The sequence below is a fragment of the Crocodylus porosus genome, unplaced genomic scaffold (assembly GCF_001723895.1).
Source record: "Crocodylus porosus isolate Cpor-Errol unplaced genomic scaffold, CroPor_comp1, whole genome shotgun sequence".
NCBI lineage: Eukaryota > Metazoa > Chordata > Crocodylia > Crocodylidae > Crocodylus > Crocodylus porosus.
In genome coordinates, this window is record NW_017728947.1 from 109,997,605 (window position 1) to 110,010,972 (window position 13,368).

At 44.3% G+C, this 13,368-nt stretch overlaps 1 protein-coding gene across 3 annotated transcripts in view; it reads left to right on the forward strand.

Moving 5' to 3' along the window:
- LOC109320687 (leucine-rich repeat-containing protein 9-like) overlaps nucleotides 1-12,642 on the forward strand; it is a 70,827-nt gene extending 58,185 nt beyond the window's left edge. The window contains exons 29-32 of one of the 3 annotated variants that reach the window (XM_019550917.1): nucleotides 828-953; nucleotides 4,715-4,898; nucleotides 6,364-6,538; nucleotides 11,624-12,642. In XM_019550917.1, the coding sequence (XP_019406462.1) occupies nucleotides 828-953; nucleotides 4,715-4,898; nucleotides 6,364-6,538; nucleotides 11,624-11,663 (525 nt within the window). In that variant the 3' untranslated portion in view covers nucleotides 11,664-12,642. Of the gene's footprint in view, nucleotides 1-827; nucleotides 954-2,392; nucleotides 4,899-6,363; nucleotides 6,585-11,623 lie in introns of those variants that run through there. The other 2 variants (XM_019550918.1, XM_019550919.1) reach the window with 2 other exon arrangements.
- The last annotated feature ends 726 nt before the right edge of the window (nucleotides 12,643-13,368 follow it).

The window sequence follows — 13,368 nt, forward strand, 5'->3', positions numbered from 1 at the left end:
GGAGGTGGTTCAAGCGCCTACATTGAACACCTTCAAGAGTAAATTGGATGCTTATCTTGCTGGGATCCTATGACCCCAGCTGACTTCCTGCCCCTGGGGCAGGGGGCTGGACTCGATGATCTTCCGAGGTCCCTTCCAGCCCTAATGTCTATGAAATCTATGAAATCACTGGCCCTGGCAGTTCTTTATAAGAATTAGGGCCCTGACCTCTGGACTCCTCACTCAGAGTCACTTTCACCGCTTACATTCAACATGGCCTTCACAAGAAATCCTTGCTACCACAAATCACCATGCACCAGTGAACCTCTATCAGCAGCAGTAGCTTAACTGAGGAGGGGGGCAACTGAGGCAGCAACCCCATGTGTTGCATTTTGGAGGGGGGACACACAAAAGGAACCATTGCTACAGTTGCAGCTGATAGGGCTGCTGCAACCAGCACAGCAGGAGTCAGTGTTGTCCCAAGCACAGAGCTCTGCTGTTATGCCTCTGATTAGCAGCATTCAGACCTCTGCTAATGAAGGGGAATAACAGTAGAACTTGCTGCACTGTTACAGGCCTTCAGGTAACAAAGGGGCCCTCTTTTTTAATCACATTCTGGACTAAAATATAACACTTGATGTTTATCACTTTCTGTCTATCACTCCCTGCCTCGTCACTGGTCCTTCCTTCAAGTGTATGGTCTTCTCTCTTCATTTTTGTTTCTGTTTCCTAGATGGTAGCTGGGAAAGTTTTGATTCAAAAACTTGCTCTGCAGACCACATCATCTGCCTGGTATCATTCTGGATAATGATTCAGTTCTCAGGGTAACTTTTGTTCCCTCTCCCTAGGTGTCTCGCAAGGGGTTCCACCGCCTATTGCTTGTGTGTCGACTGCCAAACCTCCAGGTGTTAGATGGCACTGCAGTGAGCACAGAGGAGAAGCTGAAAGCAGAGCTCCATTTAATAGAACAGCAGGTAAATCTGATGTCCACTCTATTGGACTCCATCTGAAATCACAGAGCATAGAAATGGAAAGGGTCTCTTCAGTCCTTAAGTTCTTCTCTGTTAGTGAAGAATTATTCTGTATGTATAGATACATTAGGTCTGATTCAGGCACAAGTAATAGAACTTCCACCACTTCATGTTGGAAACCAATTTCCAGCCCCACACAGTCAGAAATTTGTCCTCTCAGACTTCATTAACCTTTATTTAATCCACCCTTACTATTCCACAGAATTTCTCCCTCCGCCCTTCAAATCACAGTAGAACAGTGATTCTCAGCCGGGGTGTTCTGGCACTCTGGGTTGCCATGGGATCCTTATAAGGGTGCTGCACAATATTGGCGCTGTTAGGTGTGCAAATATATAGCCATGATTCACAAGACGAACCCAGAGGTTTCAGAGAGAATTCCATAAGGTCAGAAACACTCTGGCCTCTTGTGGTCTTTCCAAGTTTTTTAAATGGAAGGATTGATCTACTCTTTTCTCATCGTCAGAAAAACTAAGAGCTGCCATTTTCTACAGGGTGCTTTGAGTCTAACAAAGTTGAGAACTGCTGCTCTACAAGCTTGTTCTAATGTCCTTTTTCTCCATAGTTGTTGTAGAGAAGTTTTCTAATGTTTCCTCATAGCCCCCGTGGTAATTGTTGTGCTTTCCTCTGTGTCACCGTCAATTTATAAATGGCTTTATGATGAGGAGATGCACAGAAGTGAGCACAATACTCCAGATGCAGTTGTACCACTGAGTAGATAACAGATGGGATGTTCAAAGGAGCTGAAGAAATGAGACCCACAGAAGCAGTTGAATTTCAGTGGGATCAGGGTGATCAGTTCTTTCAGGCTCCTTTGAAAGTCTCAGTCTGGGATAGCTACCTCCCTGCTTCTCCATAATGATGTCTCTACAATATGCTGTCCACAGCTGCACTGACCACTTTTGCTGCTGTCTGTATCAAGCTATTTTGCTTTCTTCTTTTCCTGTTAGAAGCTTCTTGTTGTCTTTTTCATTGCCCCTCCTGTACTATCCCCTGCCACCTGTTTCTGCTTAGAAGCTACTGCGTGGCCACTGTTGCCAGCTTCATCATCCACTTGTTAAACTTTCAGCCACCTTCATATTTCTCCTGGGCTGCCCCTTATGCTCAGGAGAAGCTCCCTAGCCAAGCTACTTTATCTTCCTCCTTCACATCTCTCCCTAACACTCCTCTGTGCTGTGACACCAACAAAACCTTGACCACTGTTTGTATTGAGAGCAACGACTGTCTCTCCAGCCAGTATCCTCATATTGTTTCCTGGTGCCTGCTTATCCATTTGTTTGCCTGTATCTACCTCTTGCCTCTTATCCTATACTTAGATTGTAAGTGTATATGGCACAAATCATCTCTTTATTTATGGGGTCCTGATCCCTGACTTTGTTTCTTAGATGTAACAACAAGCCGGCTGGGATAGGAGACCAGCATGCAGCCTTGCCCACAAGAGCCAAAGCTGCTCATTACTACAGACCACATCCTGAGAGCTCTGTCGTACCACAGCAAACTGGGGTTTGCTCATACCCAGAAGTGGAGCTTCTCCAAAACTTGGCTTAATTTCTCCCATGATTTTCCTTCTATGCAGAGCGCAATGCACATTTTTAAACTGCCCATTTCTACGACAGGATAAATGTAACATAGTGAGGAGGCCTGGGTTCTGCTCCCAGCTCTGCCACTTACATGCTGCGAGACTCTGAATTACTAAGAAAGTTACTTTTGCTGTTCATGTCTTGGTTCTTTTCTGTATGAAATTGTTTAATGGTTCATGCCCACCAGTTTGAAGTGTATGGATTAAACAGTGCCATATAGAAATAGCAAGGATTATTACAGGTTTTCACTTACATGCTGCAAACACCGCTTATTGCACTGATGTAAATCTGTTACCTTGTTCTCCCCCTGTTTGCTGGCTGTATCCACCTGGTGTCTTCCATATCCTCACTGTCAGCTCCTTGGGGGCACAAACAGTTCTTTTGTCATGCATGTCAAAAGCCTTATTGTGATAAGGGCCTCCTGGGTGCTCTTTTAGTACAAATAAAAAAATAGGTGGCATTTGTTTTTCCTTGATCTTGGGGCTAATGTTGATAGCAAGTCACCTTCCAACCAGGTACCTCAATGTCCTGTACACCTCAGCACATGTTTGCAGAATCATTTGCTATCACAGCTCTCTACATAGATGTACTTGACACAACCCTATGCAGAATCAGGGCCTGAGTGAGTTATTTTGCTAGGAGCACATTTTTGCTACTTGAAGCTTCAGCCCTTGTATTCAAGAATTCAAAGCACTTGTGGATTCAGCCCCTTCGTGTGCAAGTGTTTTTTATTGCAAAACTGACCCATACTTTTATACATCGGACGTCACTTAAATAAAAACATGGCAGGATGAATAGAAGCAAGAGAAGCATGTTAAGGCTATATCTTAAGAGAAATCTCTGTTTGGTATTAAGGTTCAGTGGAGATGTTATACCTCATTAGCTAGAACAGAACTGAGCCATTATCTCATTAGGTCATTGAAGTGGAACAACACAAAAGATTTTTCAAGTTTGTCAGCTGTGTTTTAGCTGTGCTTTTTTAAGTGCTTGTTAAAAAGCAAGACATGAAGCCATGTGGTGGTGTCTAAACTTTAAAAACCACTTTTGATGTTAAGCTTCAAAAGAGATTTTCCCAGCAAAAACTAGGTTAGCACCTTATTTACCACTTCTTGAAGCAGTCATTACAGCTTTCTGTACATAATATTCCATCCAATACATTTGTTCTGTTGATTATATTTGTCTTCCACATTGAACGTTTCCACTGCTGAATTAGAGGTGGCTTGAACAACAGACAGTCAATTACATGGTATATTTTATATTTTTTGGCACTTAATTTTTTTCACTTAAAAATAATGAATTTCTTTGAACAAAACAAACAAATAGGCACTTACTTGCACTCAGTATTAGATCAGTCAAGACAGAAAGTAGCGAGTACATAGTCTTACTTACAAAACACTTGGTACAACATTATAAATGCTCATTCACTGCTGCCTTTTTACAAGCCTTCTGTCAGCAAGCAGTTTACAGTCAGGTTACATACTCAAAGGTATCATCCTACTAATGTTTTGAAATAGCTCCAGCACGCTGCTCCTACATTAGTTCCAGAGGTGTCCCTCATATGTCCTCATGCTGCCGACCAAACCGCCCTCTTCAAGCAGCCCACCTGAAAATGAAAAAGTCAAATCTCAAGTTGATAACAGGAATCTGAAGGCCTGATCCTACTGTTTTTTATTCTCTCAATTTCTGCATTGATATGACTATTACTGGTTGTTGTTCTTGTATGTATTACATTAGTTAATTGAGATTCTGGACAAATCTGAACCACACTGTGCTAGGGGCTATCATATTATGTAGGAAGAGCCAATCCTTACCTTTAATATCTTGCTACCAACATGACAACAGAGAGGGCAGGAGAAAAAAAAAGTTATATCCCCATTTTACAGAAAGGGAACTGAAGCAAACAGATTAACTGACTTGTCTGCAGTCACTTAAGTTCTCAGTCAAAGCCAAGGTCAAGAAATTCTCAGTTCTGGTCCAGTGTCCTAACCACAAAACCATTCTCTGTCTCTCCAAGGCCATCTCAGGTTAGTCAGCAGTTGTAGGATCATGTTGTAACATCAGGCATATTTTTGTCGCAAACACCAAGATATACAAACTGTTTTGTTTTTTTTCCATGGTATTCTGAAGGGCTTCCCAGTTGCAACCTCTCCTTTGGAGTCTGGGTTTTCTGGATTCCCAGCTACCTTCCTAAAACCTACTTCCCTCAAAAAAACAAACGTGAATCTGCTTGAAGGCATCAACCACTTTTTTGGACCTGACCTTACGTTTACTTATGCAGTTGAAGAACCTTTATGGAATGAGGCAAATAAAAGTGAGTGTAAGAAAATAGTAGCACTTTATTTCCTTGCAATAGTCATACATTGATAGCTTCATAGATGTTAGGGGCTGGAAGGGACCTTACAAGATCATCAGGTCCAGCACACCCTTGCACTTAGGCAGGAAAGACTGCTGAGGTCAGATGACCCCAGCAAAGTAGGCATCAAGACGCTTTTTGAAGATCGCCAGGGTGGGTGACTGTACCACCTCTGGGAGGAGTCTGTTCCAGACCCTCAGCACTTGACTTGTAAAGAAGTTTTTCCTTATGTTCAATCTGAAGCGGTCTTCAATTAGTTTGTGCCCATTGTTTCTTGTCTTCCCATAGGGGGCCTTGGTGAACAGATGTTCCCCTAGACCCGGATGTACACCCCTAATATAGGCTGCCACCAAGTCCCCTCTAGGTGTTCTCTTCTCCAGGCTGAACAGTCCCAAGTCTTTCAGCCTCTCCTCATATCACCTGCTCTCCAGACCTCCTTTGGACTCTCTCAAGTTTCTCCACATCCTTCCTGAAGTGCGGTGCCCAGGACTGGACGCAGTACTCCAGCTGTGGTCCCAGCAAGGGCGAGTAGAGCAGGAGGATGACATACTTAGTCTTGCTCGAGATGCATCAGTAGATGCATGCCAATGTTTGATTCACTCTGCCAGCTACAGCATCGCATTGGTGGCTCATGTCCATGTTGGTTTATGTATTTTCTAATACTTGACGTTACTTTGCACATCAGTAGTGTAACTTGGAGAGGGGGTGGGGGGCAAGCAAAGCACCAGCAGCATCCCGTTTGGGAAGCTTGCATTGAGGCAGCAGTAGCTCCTGTGTGAGGACATAAGCACTTACTCCCACCGCACACCACCCAGGGTGCCAAAATGTTGTTACACCTCTCTTGCAAATTCATGGTAAATAGAATAATTGTAAAAGGGGCACTTTGACGTGCCACTGCTATCTTTGAAATTGATCTGGAACTTCTAGCACTTCTCTTACCTTTCTAATTAGCTATTTTGAAATAATTATATATATATTTAAACTCTGTAAAGAGGATTGTAGTGAAGCTCAAGGATTTTCAAAGGAAAAAAAAGTTAGTATTTTCCCTCAGCTTGTATCAGTTTTCAGCAATATTTTTTCCACTTTTGGAACTTCTGTTCAATTTGAAATATTTCCCATGCAAGTTAACCTATTTCTGAGGCTTTCTTTTTATTCTAGAAACAGTGAGTGTTAATATTAATGTATGAATGGCATGTTTAACTATACCAAAAACTGGAAAGAGAAGGGATGACTTGAACTGCAGAGTTCTTGTTATGCATACCAGCAAGCAATAGGAAAGTTGGGGAATTGTCTCTAGCAGCCTATAGGGGAGAAGAATGGGTAGAGCTCTTGGGTAGTACAGACAGGTGAGCGCAGTTTGGGGGGGATGCAGCTGGAGCCCTGCTTTTATGATTAGTGCATCCATATACATTTTGTGCTTCAGCTAAGAAATCTAAGAACCCAGGAATGGCGACAAATAATCCTCGAAGTATCCACCCAGAAATAGCTCTCAGGCAAATCAGAGGAGCAACGGCTAATCTCCTAAGCCATCTGACGCATCAGAGCGGTACGCCTCGATCTGCACCAGCACACCAGAGCAGCAAGGAAAACGAGGGCAGGTGAGACTTTTATCAGCAATAAACAGGTGTTTCCTGTGTCCACTAGCACAACGCTTCCATTCCTCCTTCCTTCGATATACATGCAGGGAATTCCTACTGTGTTATCTTTTCAGGGCTACTAAGTTTTTTTCCCCTCCTAATTTTTTGTCCCATCACTAAAACAGCACATTTTGCCAGCCTCTGCTGGAGATTTTGTTCTCTCTTTCCTTTGAAAGGATTCCCAGGGTGACTAGAAAGACAGAAATGGATTCATATACAAATTTTAGTACTAGAATAATGACTCAAACTCATTAATGTCCTGAAAATGGGTTCAAGTGTAAGCAGCTATCCCAGAGGTCCAGTTATTTTGTTCTGTAGCTATTCCTAGCTTTCCTTGATTTTCTTCACTTCAGAGTTGAGAATTTTCATTTAGTAATTTAAAAAAACAATGATACAATGAAAAAAGAAAAGGTGTCTAGGTCCTTTTTACATATTCTGTCTACTCATAGAATCACAGCAGTCGGGTCAGACGGGACCTTGTAGATCTTCAAGTCCGACCCCCCACCTGGGTAGGAGAAAACCTGGGCTTAAATGACTCCAGCCAGGTAGGCATCAAGCCTCTTCTTAAAGACCCCCAGGGTAGGGGCCAGCACCACTTCCCCTGGAAGTTGGTTCCAGCTCCCAGCCACCCTGACTGTGAAGTAGTTCTTACAGATGTCTAATCTAAACCTCCTCTCCAACAACTTGTGGCCGTTATTCCTTGTTATGCCAGGGGGCGCTCAGGGAAACAAGGCCTCTCCCAAACCCTTCTGGTCCCCCTTAGTGAGTTTATAGACAGTCACCAGGTCCCCCTCAGCCTTCGCTTGTAAAGGCTGAACATGTTCAGGTCCCGCAGTCTCTCATTGTAGGGGCTGCCCTGCTGCCCCCTGATCACGCGAGTGGCCTCCTCTGGACCCTCTCAATGTTGTCCACATCTCTCCTGAAGTGGGGCACCCAGAACTGGACGCAGTACTCCAGCTGTGGCCTGACCAGTGTCACGTAGAGGGGGAGGATATTGTGCACTTACCTTGTTAAGTGTGCAATAAATTTAGACTGGCTAAAGATGTAGATTAGTTATCCTGCCTTAAAAGGTCAGGCACAAGGCTCTTGGTCCTGGCTCCACGTTGCCCCTGCAACTGAGATCCCCCTCAGCAAAGGGGACTCCCAGCTGTGGGAGCTTGCTTCTTGCCAATGCAGAGGGAGCCCAGGATCAGACTCCCCCTCCACTGGCAATAAGGTGCAATTGAATCTAATGTATGCTCCCACAATCGTGTCTCCTGCCACGCATTTGTGGCATGGCAGGAAGCGCAATAGTGTGGATCGTGCATTAGATCAAATCATGCATTTATCTGGACATGGGGAGATCTCAGGGTGGCATCAATTTTGGTGCTTTTGGTTGCTATTGGACACCTTTGGTTGCTGTTGGACCAACCGTGTAATTGGGATAAAGTTAGGCAAACTTTCAAATGCAAGTTTTTCTTCATCAGGCCTCAGTGAGATCTGGCGAAGAATGTCCTGCATGTGAAAGCTTGTCTACTTTTATCCCAGCTACACAGTTGGTCCAGTAAAAAAATATCACCCTAAGAACTCCTTGCCCCTCTCACAATTTCTGGACCATCACAGCTACAGTGTCACTCTGATGTGCTCTTTGCACATTAAAATAAGTACTGTATTTAGTGGTTAGTATTTTTAGGACTGAGCTCCAACAGAGCATTTTTCTTATCTCCAGACTTGAGAATTCTGAGACAACTAAAAATCTATTTCTTGTCATTGTATCTGACATACAGCAAAAACGAAAACAGCTAGCACCTAAAGAAAACTTTAGGACTTATTTACCAACATTATTACACATCCTGGTTCATTTTTACTATAAAAATGAAAATAAAGGGTGACATTTTTCCTGCTTTCACACAAGCCATAATGCCAATCAAAAGAGTAAACCAAATATCAGGAAGTGTAAAGTGTGGCTTAGAAAATAATGCCAAAAATGTTGTCCTTCCATTGTATACATTGGATAAATCTTTCACCTTCAATAGCACAATCAAGCTGTTTGCTCCATCTCAAAAATATAACAAAAAGAAGAATCTAGAGATGCTGAAAAGTTGTTTACAGGTATGGAATGGTTACCAACATTTAGAGAAGGGAAGTGGCCAAGACATAAAATATAAAAATGAGTTATGGACAGAAGGCCTTTTCCTCTTCATGAACCCAAGAGCCAGGAGATGCCTAACAGCATTCAGTTAAAAGCAGCACTCTTAAAAATCCATATTTTACACACAAAGTAAAACTAGCTGGCGGAATTTGCTGTCATCAACCATCCCCAAAGCAAACAAGATGAGATGTTTTTATAGGGACCCTCTGTCAGAGTGTATAGGCCCCTAGCCCACATGCGTGTGCTGCAGTCCCTGTGCTGTCTGGCAAAACAGCCAGCAAGAAAGGTACATTAATGATTTGTCAAGGACTTGAGCAGGGTAGAAATCACTTAACACCTAAGAGAATAGCATCTGGCCCTACATCTCTAGCATAGACAAAGCTTGTGACTGGTCCAGCCTGTAATGGGAAGACAAAGCTATGCTGGAGACCTGAACTAAAGTTAGACCCTGGTTTCTTGCTGCCATGTTTCCCTACCATGGCGTGGTACTTGGCCACCATTAATGCATTGCTTTGGCTTGTATTTTAGTCTGCTTGCTTGGCTTCCATAGATGCAGTAGCGTATAGGCTGACACATTTGCAAATGAAGCATTTACAATGCACCTAGCTATTGCTTAAGTTCCAGGTTTTGGTTCCCATCTCCAATGGAAAAAGAGTTTTGTTGTTTGAGTTTTGCTGAGGCTCAGGCACCTGTGCAGGGCAAGTCAGGATAGCTGCCTACTACCAGCATCCTCGTGCCTTGCTGCTGTGGCTGCTGAGGCCTGGGCCGTGCATGGTGTCCCTGGGCAGCTGCTGGTGGCAGGGGGGAGGCACTGTGTAGCTGTGTAGCATGGGCTGGTGGAGACCAGGGAGCACCACACAGGGCTGCTCCCAGCCAAGTCCAGCCCCTGCACACCCGGGATGGAGCCTGGCCGTGGGCCTCTGTGCTGTCCTACCCTGCCCCACTCCATCATCAGGCCTCCTGGGAGCCACGGGGTTGGGGCTGGGCAAGTTCAGTGCCCTTGTGTGTGAATGCGCTCCATGCTGCTGCCCTCTGCGGGTGCGTGTGTACATTTGGGCAGGGAGGCAGTTGTGGAAGCACTGGGGCAGTGGGAGACGTGCATGTGCGCATGACCCCCCCATCCCAGATTTCCTTAAAAATAATGTGGTCGTCCTACCTATTACATGCCCTAATAAGTGAACCCCCAGGCTTAGTTGGCTAACACTGTATCTCCTGTAACTTGTTGCGCTCCCCTCCTCACCCTTATCCCTCTATTGTTAGTCCCTCGCTCGGGTGATCTGTATTTCCCTACCAGAACATTTACACTCATACCCCCATCCCAGATTTCCTTAAAAATAATGTGGTCATCCTACCTATTAGGTTGCCCTAATTAGTGATACTACTAATAGCAGAACCCCAGTAGCACTAAAATTATGAACAGAAATAAGAACTCTGCCAGCTGGATTCCTGCAAACCAAGCTTCTTCCCTCCCCACACCCTTTTCATGGTGGGAAGCACATTTCTAGTCTCCTGCATTGTTGGGCAGACCTCTTTTGAAATTTACCCAGAAGAGATGGACCAGTCCAAAGCTGTGATAAGACTGAACCTGTGTGGTGGGCTGACACAAAAACCTAGCTCCAATGGGCCAGTTCCCCTGGGGAAGCAATGGCCTCTGTCTCCAGTTGCTCAGTGCAGCTCTGGTGCAGGTTTTTCATCTGATCACAGGCACCACAGTCAGGAGCATGATGCCGACAGCCAAGCTGCTGGCTCCTCTGCGCAGAGGCTCGGCGTTCCTGGAATGATTCAGTACTCACTAGCTCAACGCATCCTGTGACCCAGGGGACATTAACTCAGGGCCTCTTGTACAAGCCTTGACTTCCCCAGTCAATTCCGTTGTCACATGCCGATTCCAGACACAAACAGTCAGCGGAAAAGCCCTGAGTTATGTGGGGTGTGAGTCACTGCAGCGTATAGGCACCGTGCTGCCCTTCCCTGCGGGGCTGAACTTCACTCATGCTCCATAAGGTCTGGGATGCTACTGATCCGGAGCATGCACTTATTTTCCGTGTAGAGCAGAACAGCGTTTCCCTTACAGCAGCACACACTACTTGGGGACTGCGGCTGGTCGATTTGCACAATGAGCCCAGGGACGGAAGCTGAGAACAAGCTGTTTGTGAGCTGTTGGAGGAGGGATCCTGCGTTACCAGGAAAGTTGGCCTCCCTTTACGTGCCTCCCTAGTTCCTGAGCTCTCTTCCAGATCCTCTTCAGGATCTCGTGCTAATACAAAGCTGAGTGTGAAAAAGCAGGAGCCTTGCACTGAACATTACACTTCAAAGAAATCCAACCCTATTAAAGTATCACACATGGAGTGATGGCACCCCTAGGACCTTAGCACATGCCTGACATCACACAACAGCAACAGGACAACAGATTGTTTGTCATCTCATGTGTACAAGTAAATTAGACCTGTTTTTCATATCTTTTCCCTTGTGGCATCACTGTTGATCAGAGTCTAAACCATGCTTTTTTAAATTTTTTTGTACCTCAACAGGCTGTGATCTATTTAAAACCAAACCTGAATTTCCTGGGCTTGTCTTGGGGGTAGTCATAGCATTTTACATTTAAATTACTCATATTTACTCTTAACCATAACTTCATATTTATCTATTTATTTTTGTTCTGGGAATTTCTTTAGGTGTCCTTAATTACTAACCATTTCATATGCAAATATGCCCAGAAAGATTGCTACCCAAGGGCCAGCAAGCCTGGAGTTTTTGCGTCTAGGATAACATAGTAGTCACCTGCTGAGTGTCTAATACAATTGAAAAGCCAATTATTTGCTTTATTATCTTGCTCAAAAATACATGACTTACTGCTGATACCAGTCTAAGTGAATGTCTGTGTGGTTTGACTTCGCAATGCTTCTTTCTTGCAGGAGGCCCGCCAATAGCCCCTCCAGGCAAACCCGAATGTAACTTTCTGTAGGAATAATGAGCGCGAGTGAAATAACGTGCCAGCTTCTTCCTTCGTGTTCCTTCACAAACTACAGGGGAGCTACACCGGGGTAATTTAGTCCATTCTGCTTAGGTTCACACTCATGGTATAAAAGCTCATAACAACTGGTGTGAAAAATGTGAATGAACTCCTTGCATTCTGCACAGTGTGAGTTAATTACTTTTCAGTTTTACTGAACTCAGTGTGTCATCTCGCAAAGGTAGATGAGGAAGAAAAATGTCAATGTGTAAGTTCTTACACTGGAAAAACTCCCACCTACATCCACTGCCCTGAAAACATGCTGGAGGGGTGGGGCATTATGGAAACTGCCACTTTATTATAGTACACATTTGGGTTTTTTTATCCACAGCAACCTTTTCACATACATATGCTCACACACGTGGCCACTGAAGTCAACAGGGGTCATTCAGGTATTTCTGAAGCCAGAATGTGACCTGTAATTTTCATATCCCCATTAGACCTGCTTCTTACATTTTTATTTTTTAGAATTATTCAGTGACAACAATTAAAATACCACAGGATATTCCTAGAGTAGGATTGTACTGTACTTTTTTATAACAAACATTTAAGATACCACAGAATATCACCAGGATAAATGCCAAAATGCCAGTAAACTACTGATCTACTTTAATCTGACTAGCTGCATGGTTATATAAAAAGTCATCTGAATAAGTGACCAGGTTACAAATTAAGCATTAGAAGGCTTTATTAAAAGACTTTAGGATACTTGTCCTAATGGAATAAAACGAGCTGTGCATTCCAAGCTTTATGTAATGTGCGTGATGTACATTTTTCATGTTGGGCCCCAATTAAATGGCTGCTAAAAAATTAGTGGATTGTCTTAAAATTGGAGTCTGTTAATATTTTGGTAATCAACCTCTAATAGTTGTAAATTGAGTATCTTTTTAACATGAAATCAGCCATTCATTTATTTACAAATGTATTAATCAGCCATTAATACATTTGTCTTTTTCCCTTGTAAGCGCTGTGGATTTGTAAGAGGACAATGGGGTTTCTTACACTTTGCAGCAGATGTACCAATGGATACTCCGCAATAGCTGCTGCACTGGCTACCAGCATTCCTGTTTATGTGGGGCACAGTTTTGGGTTGTTTTCTTTGTTCTGTGTGTGGTGGTGATGTGAGCAGTTCGCAGAACAGCCACGAGGTGTCTTTGTTGCACTGTGGATTTGCTGCAGCATGTCTGCTGGCGGCTTGTTGGAGCAGATGCTGCTCTCATGCACGTCTATGGAAATCTAGAGTAGCTCCATTCACTTCAGTGGTTATTTGGAGTGAGAGAGCTCCCTGTGAAAGCCCTAGGCCTGAGTCCTGCCACTTTGAAGGCACTGGCTGACTGCTGTGCAGTCAACAGGGTTGATCCCACTTAGGACGGGCCTCAGAGCTTGCAGCGTCGATTAGGATGTGATGCGGACAACACAGAGAAGAAGGGGAGATGTGTGTCTGAAACGGGGACACTGGGGGTGGCAGTCTGTTCTCTGTGCTTCTAAGTGGCAGTCCCATAGCCATGTCCCTGGGCATTTCTGGCTCTATCTCGCCCTGTGGATGCACAACTGTGCACACACAGACCTAGCACACTCAGCCGACTATGCGGTGGCTGGACAGGTACATGTGTTCTGTTGAGAGACCTCCAGTGCCAGGTGAGCAGT